Source organism: Odontomachus brunneus, unplaced genomic scaffold, assembly GCF_010583005.1.
Source record: "Odontomachus brunneus isolate Ranch 3 - 2012 unplaced genomic scaffold, Obru_v1 Obru_scaffold_045, whole genome shotgun sequence".
In the NCBI taxonomy this organism is placed as follows: domain Eukaryota; kingdom Metazoa; phylum Arthropoda; class Insecta; order Hymenoptera; family Formicidae; genus Odontomachus; species Odontomachus brunneus.
The window spans coordinates 2,078,644-2,095,223 of NW_022639495.1; the positions used below are offsets into that span (position 1 = coordinate 2,078,644).

Here is a 16,580-nt window from a genome sequence, read left to right on the forward strand (position 1 = left end):
GATGACCATATTTCACTACTTTGACCCTTTATATCTTGGGAAATATTGACTTTTGGGACTTGGTGCAATGATAACTTTTTATCAGCATGGCGAAAACTATAACATAGTGAAATTTCAATCAATTTAACCGAAAACCATTTTCCATAGGTTTTGTGCGGGGTCCTTTATTAAACTTAGTACATTAAAAACTTTTTAAAATCTACTTATTTATTGCTTCGCGATTTCACTTCGTCTTGTGCAACGTCTTTCGAGCGAAAAAAAAGATTCAGATAAATCGCAAATACCATCTTGCAAATATTTTATAGTCATTCTACATTTTATTCTATCTGGATTTAAATATCCAATCGCTCTTATAGAAAAAAAAACTCATTAAACTAAATAGAAAAATTTTCTACCAATTTTTAAATAACTATGATATTTTTTTAGATATTTTTGAGAATTTTTGAGATCTTATTAGAAAAAATTAGAGAATTTTTGAGATCTAATTAGAAAAAATTGGTTAATCAATGCAATCGATTGACCAATGTTTCTGTGTTATCGTAACAGCGAGAAGACCGAACGACACCTGATGTCGCGGCTGTAAACAGCTGTAATTCGCTAATTTGTTGATGTAGCGACATGAAACAATCCTTTTGGCATGCACATATCTACGGCGCTCTTTCATTGTCCATTTAGAAGAGTCAAGCGTCATGATCAACGTGAAGCATAGCAAACATATTCACACAAGCAACATGCGACTCTTTCGATCGGAACTCTTTCAATCTCTTTCGAGATTATTCAGATCCCTTTCTTTGTTTCGTATCTTGTAACAGTGACGAGATTAATATTGTTACTAAGTCAAAAGAAAGGAATAATCATCGTGATTGTAAGATGACAGAGACCTTCTCGTTTCCGCTTCTATCTAGTGTAAGACAGCAATGAATTAAACTAGTAATAAACCATGACATCAAACTAGCGATAAGTGATAAAGCGCTTGATATAATCGTCGATATTTTCGTTTATATTGTAGATATTGTAGTCTCCAAGTAGAATTTGTTGGAAAACTAAGATTTTCATACATCTAAATAAACCGTAGTGGCCTTTCTTGTTTTTAAAGATAGATTAGTAAAATGAAACGCAAAAGCAATATGTCATCAATTAGTAACAATGGAAATCTCATAGATAGATAGAATAGTCTACAGAATAATCTACAGAAAAAATAAAAAAATAGTCATGCATCTCGCATCTCTGTATTTTTATGCACAGCTGAAATATTGATTACGAACATTTGTAATAAATCATAATGAAAAAACGCAACTCTATATATAATTCAAATACTTCCACTATTATACGTTGATATATTGTAGATTCTTAGAGAAAATTGACATGTCTAAAGAAAAAATATTAATAAGATATATAACGCTTGTTCTTTAAATAAAGTTAATCGAGAAAAATGTTCATTCACGAGAAGTTTATTTATATACAAAATATATGAAAAGATAATTTACACAGAATCATTTTCCATAAACATTAGTTAAAGACCCTGGTCACATGCTACAATTTTCTAGATTAATGAAGAAAGAAAATACACAACAAAATACGCTACAAAATACGTTAAAATATAAAGATATATCCATAAAATTAATGTGAGGTATGGCTAATTTTGTGATTTTGTCACGTTAATTTTATGACTGTTTATTGGCGATTGGAACAAAGAGAAATCTTTGCTTGCAATTCATCACAAATGTCATTTTATGTATATATCTTCTTATTTTAACATATTCTACAGAAACTTTGAGTTTTTTTTTATATGTTGTTCCTATTGTCACTAATCAAGATAGTCGCAATGAGGAAAAAGGAATCTTAAGCCTCATACAATTTCGGCTATTGTTTGTGGCAACGAACCATAGTAAAATGTATCACATATATGTTTCACAAATAAAAACATTCGCTTTCATGAATAATGCACTTAGAGTAATCTTAATCTAGAATATAATCCTGTCATATTTGTATGAAAAATATTTTGTCTTTAAAGAAATATATTTTATATATATAATGCACTATATACAGTCACATAATACCACGTACAATCATCATCGTCATCACAAACTATCCGAAGTGAAATTCTGTAGTATACTTGATCACTCTTGATCCGAAAATTCTTGACTGGCTAAATGATAGAAGTAGGAGTCGGCGTTCTGAATCAATAAATTTGGCTCATCGAATTCCAATACTTCTCCATCTCCCATTACTAAAACTCTGAACAGGAAAAGAAAGTTTTGAATGAAAAAAAGAACTAATATATCAAGTGCATATCACGAAACTAATTTGATCCTTCACATTTTTGTGCAAATCATATTATCCCGAGTTTCATTACACGACGTAAAGATTTAGATTCAAAAGATGATATACCTATCACAGTGCATAATCGTCCTTATTCTATGAGCGATGGTAATCACTGTCGCGCTTTGGAAGGAAGACTTTATCGTCGCTTGAATAAACTTATCTGTTTCCTGGTCTACGTTCGCCGTAGCTTCATCGATGCAAACGATCTGCGACGAAGAAGTATCAAGTTCTTAGTATTACGCGAACAATCACCTATTTGAATGGTGCTACACATAAGAAATACCTTAGCATTATGTAGTACAGCTCTGACTAAGCAAAACAATTGTCTCTGACCGGCGCTAAGATTACCGCCACCTTCATCTAAGACTGCACCCAAGCCACCCAATCGATACACCAAAGACTGTACTTTACATTTCTCCAGAGCTTTGTATATATGTACATCGGTGTACTGATCCAATGGATCCACATTCTCTCGGATGGTGCCCGAGAAGAGAAATGGATTCTGAGGTATAATAGCTAAGCGGGATCTAGAATAGTTGTTTTTTACAGTCAACGATAATAAATCTCAGACAGTTCCTTTAAAAAACTGACTAGATATTACCTCAATGCTTTCAGTTGTAGCGTTTGAATGTTCACGTTATCAATTAATATATTCCCAGAAGTAATTTCCGTCAGTCGGAACAACGAAGATAACAATGAACTTTTTCCAGCGCCAGTGCGACCAACGACGCCTATCTTTTCCGCAGGTCGCGTTATAAACGTTACTTCTTTCAACGATGGCACTAAATGATCTCTGTAAAATGCGATGAATATTATGTTTTCCAAATACCATATAAAAATACACTATTCTCGAAGTTAGGAATTTTCTATTACCTGTACTTTAAAACGACTTCTCTAAATTCAACCACACCCTGACTAGGCCATGCGTAGGGCGGATTATCACCCATCGCGTTCTCAGTGGGTACATTATCTAAATACTGTTTCACTCGTTCCACCGCGATCATTTCTCTTTCAGTCTCGGTAAAAGAGTTCACCACTCCAGATAGTAATGTGGTTATGGACAAAGCGTATGTGATCGCCAGGCCGATTAAACCAGGATCAGCGATGTTGTATTGATGTTGCAAAACTGCCATAATGCTGATTCCAGCTAAAAGGGTGACACCAATAAATTGTAATCTCAATGCTAGCCATTGGCTAGCAGCCAGAGAAGCAAATTGCGCTTTTTGGCTAGCTTCTAATAACAGTTCATTTTCCTGTTTAAAACGGGGTACAGTACGGTACGCTCTGATACTCGTCAAGCCGCTAAGAGTCTCATTGAAATGGGCATATAGAGGAGACAACGTTACACTAGATAATCGTTTTACCTCTCTGGACGTTAATCTGAAAGATAACAAACAATTTGGAAACGTGACTTTTGACAATTATTGTTAATTATTGTTAATTCGTAGATAAAATTTACAGAAAGATTTACCTGTAATGATTTTGTATCCAGTGATAAATAGGCACTAGAGGTGCTAATACTAAGAATATCCATGGTAACCCATAAGCCGTAACTATAATAGTAGCAATCAAACCAAACAGATTTGCTAACAAAATGTTAGCAATGAAAGGAAGCGAATCATCGACTGTATACGTGTCAGATGAGAATCTGTTTACAATTCTGCCAAGTGGTTGAATATCAAAAAATGTTCTTTTCGCCTGGAACGAGAATATTTTCGCAACAAAATCCTTGCAAAATCAGGGAATAATTATCACGAAAGTTCAACTCTTATATTCACCCGTACAACTGTCTTCAAAAGATGTTTGTGCATCATAATGGCCGCTTGTAAACCACCATACGCAAAAATAAAAGCTCTGATCAAAGTGAAAACAGAATTAGCTACAGCCAGCAGGCTGTAAACCGTCAGATAATAATTTGTATCATGTAAGCCGTAATTATTGTAATAGAAGTGCGAATTTTTCAGTGTCGACGTGTCAGTTGAATTGGTCGTCGTTGCGTTTGTATGGGTCACCCAATACGACAACCACAAATCCGTGATATTTTTCGAGCTTTGCATTAAAATCATTGAGAGTAATATCGAGATAGCCAAATATCGTCCTACAGCCTTAGTATAGTACATGTACACTGAAAAATGTACTGTTCCTTTCTCCATTACTTCTTTATCAAGTAATGGATCTATTTCTTTATTTCCAGCCAAACTAAACTCGATAGGCGGTATTTTCATAGATTGGACATCCAAGTCAGATTCGATAGATTCTGTTGACAGAAGGTAATCTTCCAGATCGGGCAGTATGTCGCTCGGTTTTCCTTGATTAATAATTTTCCCTTTCGACATTTCAATCACCAAATCCGCATGAATCAAATATTGTGTTTGATGCGTACACAGTATCCTAGTTTTATTTCGTAGCAGACCTAGGATTACATGCTGGAAAACATATTTGGCAACTTTGACGTCCAATGTCGCTAATATGTCATCCAGCAAATAAATGTCTTTATCAGCGTATATAGCACGTGCCAAAGAGATTCTCGTCTTTTGGCCGCCACTCAACGTATTGCCGGCTTCGCCAACAGTCGTTAAGTCCTTGTTAGGTAATATATTCAAATCAGATGTGAGGGCGCAAGCCTTTAAAATGTTCCTGTTAAAGTTATAGATAAAAGAAATGTCAGATTGAGATTAATATGTCGTATAAAATATATGTGAAAGTTTAATATCGGCGTTAATAAAAAAAAAAACTAAACACTTACTTATATTTATTATGATCGTATGCTTTTCCGAACAGAATGTTATCTCTAATCGTGCCACGTTGTAACCAAGGATTTTGTTTCACGTATCCAAAACCCTTGTGGTCATCGTTAACTGCTATAACTCCTGTGGTTTTTGTAATTTCTGCCAAAATACCATCCAGAAGTAGAGTTTTCCCGCTTCCAATCTTGCCCATAATACCGATCAATTGCCCCTGAAGGAATATTTGTTTCACACATAAAAGAAACGTGTTATAAAATCTATTCTTACCTTCTGCACGGACATATTAATATTATATAATGCGAAGGTATCGTCACTTTCGAAAGTAACGTTTCTTTTATTCTCAGCGCTTGAAGATGGAGTTGCTACAGCTTTCAAACTTGTGTTTTTATTAACATCGTTACTCCTCGGACTATTCACAATGAATGTTACATTTTGTAACAACAAGTCTACGTCTGGAGTAATATCTGTGTAGTACAACGATGCGTCCATATCTGGCAGCTAAATTATAAATGAAAATTGAGTATTTTTTAAGTACCCACTATTTGCTACGGTTTGCATCATGTTACAATTTCACTATACGTACGTCCAGCATTCTTTGAATTCTTTTGAGAGATACCCATGCTTCCGTAAGACCATTTAAAACCCACGGGAACGCATTTAAAGGCCCTATTAACATGTTTAACAACGCCATACTGGTGAAGACGGTTTTGACGTCTAGTTCATTTCCAAGCAAAACGTATGTCGCAAATGTTAATATTGCGATGAGAACAGGTGTAGTTGCCCAAAAATAAACACAAAGAGCATCCAGATATTTTCTACCTCGTAAATACTTCACCTCACTTTCACGAAGCTCTAAATCAACAAAAAAGTATTCAGATAAGAATGTTACGAAAAGAAAATATCCTATTAATAGAATTTATACTAAAATATACTAACTGAAAATACTTCGTAGAAAGTGTTCTTCCCACACATTAACTTTGATCGTAGTTATCCCACGCAATGTCTCTCCTACCAGTCTCACTCGCTGATCTTTGTATTCCATTAATTTAGTGCTGAGTTTACCAATTTTATTTGCTATGAATTTATTAATTGGTATAAGCATTATCGAAAATGCAACACCAGCTAAGAACGAAGCGCCGATTTGCTGATGCAAAAGATATAACGTCACGAATAACTGTAAATATAAAAATTTGGGTATTACCTTTTTTAAAAAGCAAAGAAAATGCATTTTTAATATATAGAGAGAAGAATGATGAAGAAGAACATTATTGTCATAATGTTTAATTACCTGAAAAGGTATACTCCAAAATACATGAAAACTAGGACAGCTGTTAACCAATCTATCACTATCAGTACTCATAAAATTTACAATTTCACCAAAATTGAAATTCTGATTCAAATCGATATTAGAAGAATATAATGTTTTCCGATACACTAAAGTAATAATTGCGGAACGAATCTTCAAGCCCACAACTGACATCCAAAATGTAAAATGCGTATTACAAAAGGCACCTACAGAAATGTCAACGTTATAATTTATGTAACAAACATTCAAGTGATATCAAAGTGTAAACTTTGATTTTGTACCAATTATAGCGCTGATTATTATAAGAGATGCGTATAAGTATCCATATGAAATTGGTTCGTCTTTATCTTCGATAAAACCTATCAGTTTGTTCAACAATATTGGCCCCATGAATGAGCTACAGTCAGCAATAAACTTCAGTATGCCAACCGCGTAAAATTCCCAGCCGAAACATTGATGCAGCAAGTAGAACAATGTCACTTTCTTCGTAATTACTTTTACGTTTGGATGAAGTGATATTTCCGAGTTATTTTCGATTCCGTTGCTTACAGGTTTTAGCTGCAACATGTTATCATTAGTATTATTACGAGAATTAATTTTGATTATCATGTGCATTCACACAAAAATTCAATAAAGGTATCATATGATATCATTATTAAAAAGTAAATTATTATGTCTTCTTGTTTACCGTATTATATAAACATTTATCAATTTTATGGCTGATTGTGTTGGTACTGATCTGGTCGGGTAAATCAAACAAGTCCTCCGAATGGCTCAATGACCCTCTAACACCTTTTTCCATTAACGGAGTTACCCAATGGAACAGAAGTTTCGAGGTGATGGTTGTATCTTCCATAGCAATCCCAAGGTAATTTGGATCCTGTTCCTCCGGAAATTGTACGTACGAAGAAGTGGGAGTATTTAATAGTGCAGTGCGTTCTCCTATCTACAAACAGTGCTTCGTTGATTGGTGGCATTTTTGTTTACTTGACTCATGCTTTTAGATAAAATGGCAGACAAGTTTAAAACAAGGAATTGTAAAAAATATACAGAATTATTTAAAACAACTTCTTGTCTTTAAAATGTCATACTCTTGAACGAATTTTAAGATGATTTTTTCTTTTGCAAAATGTTATTTAAAACTTAGTTTACAAGTTATAAAAATAAATAGTTTGTTTTAGGAATCAGATACAGAAGGGCAACATAATTTACAGTCAGACGTGTTTTAAATAGATTACAACTATGTAAAATTCAATACTAATATTTATGCGTTATCTAATATTTATTTGTTTTGGCCTGAGACTTTTGTTTGTTACTATCCAGACATATTTTGGTATATTGTGCTGACTAGCACAAATATAATAAAAGTGCACCCTTATATACAATAAGAATTCTGTTAGTATATAAATGAAATCACCTGAGATACCATGAAAATTGCTGCTTATTTTGTCAAAAAGAGAACGCAATTAGTCCGGAATTATTGTAGAAATGTAAGCTAAATATTTTGATCAAAATTGTGCCATAATAAGTGTGTACTTCTTAAAGCAAACATGTTTTAAATATATTGTGCTGTAGCATCGCAAAACATATATTAAATATATTTTGCATGGTATGCTCATCTCTGTCTACCTGGATATGTAATGAGTAATTGAATAAATATTTTCTATTATTTGAATGTCGCCCCGGATAATCATAATAGTACTAAAAATAAAATAAACTGCCAGACAGTTTAGTGATAGAGACCAGCAGAAACTTACTGCAATATTTCGAGATGATGTTCTCATGTGCTCCAGTCTACTAGGACCTGGTATCAATGTTATGATATACAGTATCAGAAAAGTGACCACGCTGATACTAAATCCCAGCGATAAGTTTGGCAAAACATCATCTTTCGGTGTATTCTTGACGTGGCTGCGTAGTAATAGCATAGAAATAACAATCAAAAGGAGTATTAGTGCTCGTATCAATATCGGACCTCGTGGATTGGGGCCACGTCTTCCACGTTTTAAGCTCAATATAAAGAAGAGATGCACAACCCATGCTAAACCTTCAGTTCCCGCGACAAGATAATCCACTGGTTTAGCGGAAGTGAATTTATCGTTAATTTTTGATAATATTGGCTCATAATCGCTGATGTATGGTGCAATAGCTGTTGTAGCAATATGATTAACATTGCTTTTCGGTGAGAAAAGTAATTTGTCAAGCCCAACAGTGCGATTTAATCCGCCATGTATCCTGCTTATGATATTTATCCCATCCAAAGTTGAATTTATGCTATCAGAGGGAAAAGTGTTTAATTTTCGTGGTACTAATGTATTATAGTCTTGCACCTCATTGTGCACCAAAGGGATAGTAGTTTTTGTCAAAATAATATATGCCCTTATAATAGGGAGTATCACTAAGCATATTGTGATTAGAATTCTTATGTTTATAGCACGATAGGTATACTGTTGTCGTCTTATAACTGTATGTTTCTTTCCACAATGATACGCAGAAATTATAGCTATGAGAACTAATACTGGCACCTGAAAATTGTGAAGTGAACTTAGTAAAAATAATAATTGTGCTGACTTAAGCACCAAATTGAATGCAATGCAACATTTATTATGCTGACCTGAAGACAAAGTTGTTGGAAACAAATATCTAGGTCATGTGTCTCTGGATTCAAAGGTTTAATACCTCTATTTTGTCCACAGAACTCTGTCCAGTTCCACTTCCATCTTTCCACATCATAAAACCAATCCTCTGCCATGCTGCAGTATTATAATTAATTCATAATTAAGAACTTTTTTCCTCTTCAATAGGTTAAACAAATATTGTAAAAACAATCAATCGAGATCATATAAATAATATACAATATGTAAAAACATGATACAATTATAAAAGCTTTTTTTTTAATAAAACAGACAAAGAAAAGAACATTTAAATGAAATAATAAGATTGTGTGAAATTGTTATTTTGTTTAGACACACATTGTTGATGTAGTTGTGATAATTTTTACATAATCCATACGTACAAACATGCTGAATGATAGTGTTTCATTAATCAATTAGGGGAAAGTTAATTTAAGTGTATGTTACAGTAGACTTGATAATTAGCAATTGCAACACGATACTATGATCGATTAAACTGACTGATAATCATCAATTACTGCCAGATAAGAGGACTTAATGCATCATTAGCAAACAATGTAATTGGTTATATTGCAGAAATGTACCTTTTGGTCGATAAATTTGGCCATAAATATCGAAGCACCCAATGTTAATAAGCACTGCACTATTTATTGCGAGTCCTCAGTCGAATTACATTTTGCTGCTGCGCTCTCATATTGGTGACACTTACAGGTTAGGTTTCCTATAAGAGTGACGCATAGTGACGCATGTTTGGCGATTGATTGTCCGGCAAGATATCATCTTGCATTCGTCGTGTATCGTGCGGATGCCGAATCGCATGTTTATTTCGTTTAATCATTTATCACGAGCATAAACAATAGTAACAATAACTTTTAATCTATTGACGAAAGTGATAATAAAAGAGGAAAAAATTGCAATATAAAAAACTCTTACATATTCTTCTTGAGATTAGTTCTTCGTAATAATTGTGATACGCGAGCATAGTACGCAAATCATTTGCTCAATTTCTTGAATTTATATATTGCGAATAATGAACGAAAACGAAACACAGAAAGAAAATTTAATGTTGGAAACTAAAAAGGATGTTCCATGTGATGAGAGTGATAGTAACAACAAACAAAGCACAAACTTTTCTTTGTCAGATACAGTACGTGACAATCTTGAAAAAGAAATGCTAAATTATGTGTGTAACAGTGCAGCAATTTTCAAAAGCCAACAGAAGGGAGAACCTGAATTGACGTTTGAGGAAAAACGTGTCATAGCTAAGCAACTGCTGGAAAAGAACCACTGCTTGTTCCTGTCTAAGTTTGGACATTATCTGAAGGAAGAACATCTAGAATATTTTAGCAAAAATGAAGATTATGAAACAGCTTATCATATAAGCAGGTTACGGAGATACTTCAATAATTTAACACGACATGTTGATGTCAGAAATAGAAGGTATGAAGCTCTGAAGACACTGATAGAGAAGGGAGAGTACTTCAGTGAGTGTGAGATGATGAAAAGAAATCCGTTATTATATGAACACTTGGTAGGGCAGTACTTGACAGAAGAGGAGAAGAAAGCTAGAGACAGTGTCACGCGCAATGCAAATTATGTGGATATACTTATGGAGACTATCGAGAGAGACAAACTGCAAAAATACTTGAAATCCCAACAAAAGGAAGAAGACAGTGTTCGTGAGGAGAATGATTCTGATGATGATGATGATGATGATGATAATAGTAATGGTGATGATAATGATGGAAAGGACAGTGTCACATCCAAGACAAGTAGTTCCAATAAACAAATTTGTTTTCATTGGGGATACTTAGATGAGATAGATAATAATGATAAAGACAGAAATAAGACATTACAAAATAGTAAAGTACGACACAAGGTATCAAATGAAGAAATACAATTGCTCAGACAGGAATTTCTCACAAACATGTATCAGAGTTTTCTAGATGGTAAAGATAGAGATTTTGATTATAGGTACATCTATTATGTTAATATGCTAACTTAATATATAAAAGCTTTATAAGAAAGCATTTTGGAATATATAAATATGAATGATTTTTTAAGATTAAATAAAATATTTAAGAATTTGTACATGCATATACTAATGTGATAAATGTAAAAGCATGCTTTATATATTTCTGTTTATAATTTATACTACTTTTTTCTATCAAATACTTAAATATATAGCCATTGTATTATATTCCGAATTTTCATTATTCACTTTTAGCACTGTGGATGACAATGAGGCTTATGATAATGTAGAATTAAGGAATCAAGATGAAGAAGAAAAGTACTTTGATTCTGAATCCCCTGAAACTGTGCTTCCACATAACAAAAGCAATGACCAAAGCGAATCTGAAGATGAACTGGATGCATATATGAGAACACTGAAGGTTAAATAATATTTCACACTTTACAATTGCCCTGCTCTGTTGTTGGCATTGATTCACAGAAAGGTTATTTATTCACTAGGAGCAGACTCCTACAAATCCACACTCGTTGGATAATCTGACATAGCACTGCATACATCGAGTTACAATAAATTTATTTGTACGTAACAAAAGTTTTTGTAGTTGTATCTATCCCATTTGTATTTTATAGTTGTACACTATCCCACATCACACTATTATGAAGCAATTTCACTCCTTTCTTCTTGCTTCCTCTTGAAATGTAAGATTTACATAAAATATTAAAATATTAAATTATAAAATTTCCTATATACTGTATCTTTTCATTTAAATATTCATTTTAAATTAGTATTCCGATATTCATATTTTAAACTAATTGTGTATATAACTTCTTTTATTAACAATATATAGAAATAGTATTCAAATACGTTATTGTTAAGTTTTTATTGTGCAGTCAATTAAAATATCTAATTACCTTAAAACGTAAGAAAATCGATATTAATTATCTGGATCTAATTTGATTTATTTGTTGAATCATACTTAAATTCTACTTAAAATCATTTTCGAAAATTTAAAATTATAATTCACATAAAGAAGCACAAATAACGCGATAGGACACAATATAGCGATACGAGTCGGCGGGTCGGAACGATTATCATTCTATCGGAACTGTCGGAACTCTAACGGAGTCGAGCGTACTTAGTTTCTTGTCAAAGAGGGTATTCACAACGCAACGAGCAATTGTGTATTTTTCTCAAGAAAATGGTAAGTATTGTCGGGTCATAAGAAGCATGTTACGCAGTTCTGCTTATGAGGATAAGAATTCTCCTCGAATTCTCAATCTGTGTGGCGCTAATCATCGCAAATTAATCTGGCGTCGTAAAGGTTATCTCTGTCGCAGAAAGTTTGAGAACTGTTTCGTCGTGATTTTCAGAAGGCGATCACTGGAAATGGAATGCTTAATTTCTTGTTTTTGTGCGCGATCTAATTAGCGTTTATATAAATTGTAAGTCGTACGTATGTCTGATAGTTGCATCTATACCCCTATTGTGCAGCCCACAATTTGTGTGTCCTCCTATTAGAAGAATCTTATCTTGAAAGTGAACAAATCCTGAGGTTTCAGTGATTTAATACGTCGTTCAATGTTACATTTTGCTTTCCCATCAATACATTCATATCTAACTATGTTTACAAGTAGATTAGTCATGCTTGTCTCGATATCCCCGACTCTCAGGATCCTTGGTGCATGCTTGAGTTGGATAGCTTATTTAGCATGGTACTACCTGGTGTTCCTGGTAGGTATCTTTGTTTTTCTCACAGCCAATGACACCTGCCATGACGGGAATGGAAGATCAAGAAAAACTGCTGGAGGATGCGATTGGCGTGGTGAAAGTACAAGCTTTTCAGATGAAACACTGTCTTGACAAATCCAAACTGATGGATGCTCTCAAACACGCCTCTACTATGCTGGGGGAACTTAGGACTTCGCTTCTAAGTCCAAAGAGCTATTACGAGTTGTGTATCCTTATTAATTATTTTTAAAAACTATTTTAATTGTGACATCCAGTATGGTTATTCAGGCTTTATGTGTTGATAAATTGAAATATTCCTTATAACAATTGTTATTAGACATGGCAATCACAGATGAACTACGGCACTTAGAACTTTATTTGCTGGATGAATTCCAGAAAGGAAGAAAAGTTACAGACCTATACGAATTAGTGCAATATGTTGGCAATATTGTACCTAGACTGTATGTACATGTTTTATAATTCTGTATTGTTATTCCTGTAATTGAAAAGTAAGATAGTTTGTTGAAAATTACAGCTATTTACTTATCACCGTTGGTCTGGTTTACATCAAGACCACTCCTGGCTTAAAAAGAGATCTTCTGCGAGATCTTGTGGAAATGTGCAGGGGTGTGCAACATCCTTTGCGAGGTTTATTCTTGAGAAATTATCTATTACAATGCACAAGAAACATTCTGCCAGATGTCGCTGAAAGTGAAGACGAGGATGGAACTGTATGTATTTTATAAATTGCTAGATTCTCTTTGTACATACTATTATTCCTGAAACTTCATTTCTAGGTCCGTGACAGCATAGATTTTGTTCTCATGAATTTTGCAGAAATGAATAAATTGTGGGTACGCATGCAACATCAGGGTCACAGTAGAGATAGAGAGAGAAGAGAAAGGGAAAGGGAAGAGCTTAGAATTTTAGTGGGAACAAATCTTGTACGACTTAGTCAACTGGAGTCTGTGACATTAGATAAATACAAGAAGGTAAATTCTGTAATATCTATTTTTTCAACCAGTTTTATTGTATGCATTACTATAAAGCTATTTTCAGCTTGTATTGCCAGGCATTTTGGAGCAGGTAGTTAGTTGCAGAGACGCAATAGCACAAGAATATCTTATGGAGTGTATAATTCAGGTACATTTTCTACAAGTTGTACAACGCCGTTTTATCTAAAAAAATATGAAAATCATATATTTAATTATTATTTGTAACTAGGTGTTTCCCGACGAATTTCATTTGCAAACGTTAAATGCATTTCTCAAGTCCTGTGCAGAATTGCAAACTGGAGTGAATGTTAAAAACATAATTATATCGTTGATTGATCGGCTTGCAGCCTTTAGTCAACGGTCCGACGGTGTAGGAGGGCCAGGAAGTCCTAATCAAGTGCCAGGAATTCCACAAGACGTTAAGCTTTTTGATGTATTCAGTGATCAAATTGCAACTATCATACAGGTATTTGTGAAATAGAATTTATAGTTGATTTTGTTAAATTACCATTCAATGACGATAGGATACTGCACAAATGTTTGAATTATTTCATGATTTAGAAACCAAAGAATTCCTTACCATCTAGTTTAAGTCTGAGAATGGTAACAATGTTTTGTTTTAATTATAGTATACTTGCTTTTATCAAATATGTATAAAAAATGTTTCTTTCATAGACAAGACAAGATATGCCTCCTGAAGATATCGTGTCGCTCCAAGTAGCTCTCATAAATTTAGCACATAAATGCTATCCCGATCGAGTGGATTATGTAGATAAAGTTTTATTCACCACCGTCCAGATATTCCAGAAACAAAATGTCGACAAGTGAGTGCAGTTTGTCGTACATGTTAAGTAATCATATGCACGCTGTATGTACATTGAATATTTATATATATATGTATATTTTTTTTTTATAGACTGGAGTATAATAGCGCCGTTTCGAGAGAATTAGTGAGATTAATGAAAATTCCTGTAGATAATTATAAGAACATATTAACCGTGCTGAAACTTGAACACTATGCACCTCTACTGGATTACTTCGATTATGAGGGCCGAAAACTGCTGGCTATTTATATAATAACAAATATCTTAGAAAACGAAACATTGATACCAACGCAGGAGCAAGTAGACGCAGTACTGTCCATGGTGTCACCCTTGGTACAAGATCAGCCGGATCAACCTAACATAGAGGAAGATCCCGAAGATTTCGCCGAGGAGCAGGGATTACTCGGCAGACTGATACATCATTTTAAGTCTGAGACGGCGGATCAGCAGTATATGATACTAAGTGCCGCAAGAAAGCACTTCAGCACTGGCGGTAACAAAAGAATAAAGTACACTTTGCCGCCTATAGTTTTCCAAAGTTATCAATTGGCTTTCACATATAAAGGATTGAAAGATCAAGTTAGTAATTTTGACACAATCAAATCATTGAATACGTATGCAACGTAATACGTAGAAACTGATAATTTCTTTCTTGCAGGATGACATATGGCAAAAGAAATGTCAGAAAATCTTTCAGTTCTGTCACACTACTATCACGGCTCTGATGAAGGCTGAATTGGCTGAATTACCTTTAAGGTTATTTCTGCAAGGCGCGATAGCGATTGGTGAAATCCGTTTCGATAATTTCGAGGTGGTTGCTTATGAATTCATGAGCCAAGCCTTCTCGATATACGAAGACGAGATAAGCGACTCGAAGGCGCAGCTTGCGGCGATTACCTTGATCATCGCCACATTCGAACAAATGAGTTGCTTTGGCGAAGAAAATGCAGAGCCGGTGCGCAATCAATGCGCTCTATACGCCAGTAAATTGTTGAGAAAACCTGATCAATGTAGAGGTGTCGCAACTTGCTCACACATATTTTGGTCGGGAAAGTCTTTAGCTACAGACGGAAAAGAGGTATACACATTGAACTTCGAATGTTTGAGACGAATTCTTAACGAAAAGTACTATTTCAGATGCAAGAAGGTGGTAAAGTGTTAGATTGCTTGAAGAAAGGTATTAGGATAGCGAGCCAATGTATGGACACGTCGGTGCAAGTGCAACTATACGTAGAGTTACTGAATCATTATATTTACTTCTACGAGAAAGGAAATACAGCCGTAAGATTCGGTTACAGTAAAGCACATGTGAGTTTATTGTTTCCGAATAGACCTTTATATAAACATATTTTTCTTTCAGGTGACTGTGCAAATATTAAATCAAGTAATTGCGAAAATTAGAGAGGAACTTCCCAATTTGGAAGCGAGTGAGGAAACTGATCAGATACAAAAACATTTAGCAAACACGTTAGAACATTTAAGAAATAGGATGGAATCACCAGAATCTGATGGACTTTCTTATCAGGACCTTGTACTTTAACAACGCGGAATCGGCACTGTAATTTTGTAAATAATACATTTTTAGAATACAAAACTCGTCCGATTGCGCCAACAATTTGCATTGATCCCGATTAATTCAATTCTCATTTTCAATCTTTATTGTAAACAAAACTGTACGAAGAGATTCTGTGACAGAATAAGTCAACAATTGTTGTCGCAACTAACTAACGATTCTGAGATCATACATTTCACAGTTTATAAGTGGATGTTCAAATTGTATCAAATTGCCTACATTAGATGACTGTTAACAATATATCGAATATATAGGAATTCATATAGAATAATATGTATATTTGTTTTAATAAAAGTTTATTATATATACTTGCATGAATTTAAAATTAAAATTTTTTACCTAACATCAAGACATTTTAAATCGAAAAGATTTGCCTTAATCTTAAAACAAATTACGTTATCTGAGTTTAAATAAAATGTAGCTTTCATATAGCATTAGTGCAGCAATCATTTATATTATTGCACACTCAACTTATAG

General features: G+C 34.0%; 2 protein-coding genes across 9 annotated transcripts; one reads left to right on the top strand and one right to left on the bottom strand.

Annotated features, from left to right (window-relative positions):
- Nucleotides 1-1,433: 1,433 nt before the first annotated feature.
- LOC116844683 (multidrug resistance-associated protein 7) lies at nt 1,434-9,747 on the bottom strand. Of its 2 annotated transcripts, none has more exons than XM_032816547.1 (17): nt 9,596-9,747; nt 8,993-9,131; nt 8,136-8,903; nt 7,067-7,324; nt 6,660-6,936; nt 6,361-6,584; nt 6,009-6,246; nt 5,656-5,924; nt 5,340-5,570; nt 5,072-5,283; nt 4,104-4,962; nt 3,797-4,023; nt 3,199-3,705; nt 2,927-3,118; nt 2,609-2,852; nt 2,392-2,531; nt 1,434-2,238 (listed from the first exon to the last, which is right to left on the bottom strand). In XM_032816547.1, exons 2-17 carry the CDS (start codon nt 9,128-9,130, stop codon nt 2,121-2,123), a joined length of 4,902 nt encoding a protein of 1,633 aa, XP_032672438.1. In that variant the 5' UTR covers nt 9,131; nt 9,596-9,747; the 3' UTR covers nt 1,434-2,120. The 2 variants fall into 2 exon arrangements, with proteins under 2 accessions (XP_032672438.1, XP_032672437.1); XM_032816546.1 differs by lacking the exon at nt 9,596-9,747 and adding an exon at nt 9,395-9,555.
- An 18-nt stretch (nt 9,748-9,765) lies between these two features.
- Nucleotides 9,766-16,411, top strand: LOC116844685 (vacuolar protein sorting-associated protein 35-like). 7 transcript variants are annotated; one of them, XM_032816557.1, is made up of 13 exons: nt 9,766-10,985; nt 11,239-11,404; nt 12,740-12,938; nt 13,049-13,172; nt 13,247-13,442; nt 13,509-13,703; nt 13,771-13,854; nt 13,936-14,172; nt 14,382-14,530; nt 14,623-15,109; nt 15,189-15,608; nt 15,668-15,811; nt 15,891-16,411. In XM_032816557.1, the coding sequence occupies exons 1-13, from the start codon at nt 10,042-10,044 to the stop codon at nt 16,068-16,070; spliced, it is 3,525 nt and encodes a 1,174-aa protein (XP_032672448.1). In that variant the 5' UTR covers nt 9,766-10,041; the 3' UTR covers nt 16,071-16,411. The 7 variants fall into 7 exon arrangements, with proteins under 7 accessions (XP_032672448.1, XP_032672442.1, XP_032672443.1 ...); XM_032816554.1 differs by lacking the exons at nt 9,766-10,985; nt 11,239-11,404 and adding exons at nt 12,092-12,184; nt 12,354-12,425 and having other exon boundaries at nt 15,891-16,070; XM_032816555.1 differs by lacking the exons at nt 9,766-10,985; nt 11,239-11,404 and adding exons at nt 12,101-12,184; nt 12,354-12,425 and having other exon boundaries at nt 12,719-12,938; nt 15,891-16,070.
- Nucleotides 16,412-16,580: the final 169 nt, after the last annotated feature.

What these genes read in the sequence shown, in the direction of transcription:
- LOC116844683 (XM_032816546.1), bottom strand. Translation starts at nt 9,420, where the DNA reads ATGAAACACTATCATTCAGCATGTTT. An exon ending in CACTATCATTCAGCATGTTT is followed by an intron (nt 9,132 to 9,394) that starts GTACGTATGGAT and finishes ATAATACTGCAG; the next exon opens with CATGGCAGAGGATTGGTTTT. An exon ending in CTACAACTGAAAGCATTGAG is followed by an intron (nt 2,853 to 2,926) that starts GTAATATCTAGT and finishes CAACTATTCTAG; the next exon opens with ATCCCGCTTAGCTATTATAC.
- LOC116844685 (XM_032816557.1), top strand. Translation starts at nt 10,042, where the DNA reads ATGAACGAAAACGAAACACAGAAAGAAAATTTAATGTTGGAAACTAAA. An exon ending in TTATGGAGTGTATAATTCAG is followed by an intron (nt 13,855 to 13,935) that starts GTACATTTTCTA and finishes ATTTGTAACTAG; the next exon opens with GTGTTTCCCGACGAATTTCA. An exon ending in ACGAGAAAGGAAATACAGCC is followed by an intron (nt 15,812 to 15,890) that starts GTAAGATTCGGT and finishes TTTTTCTTTCAG; the next exon opens with GTGACTGTGCAAATATTAAA.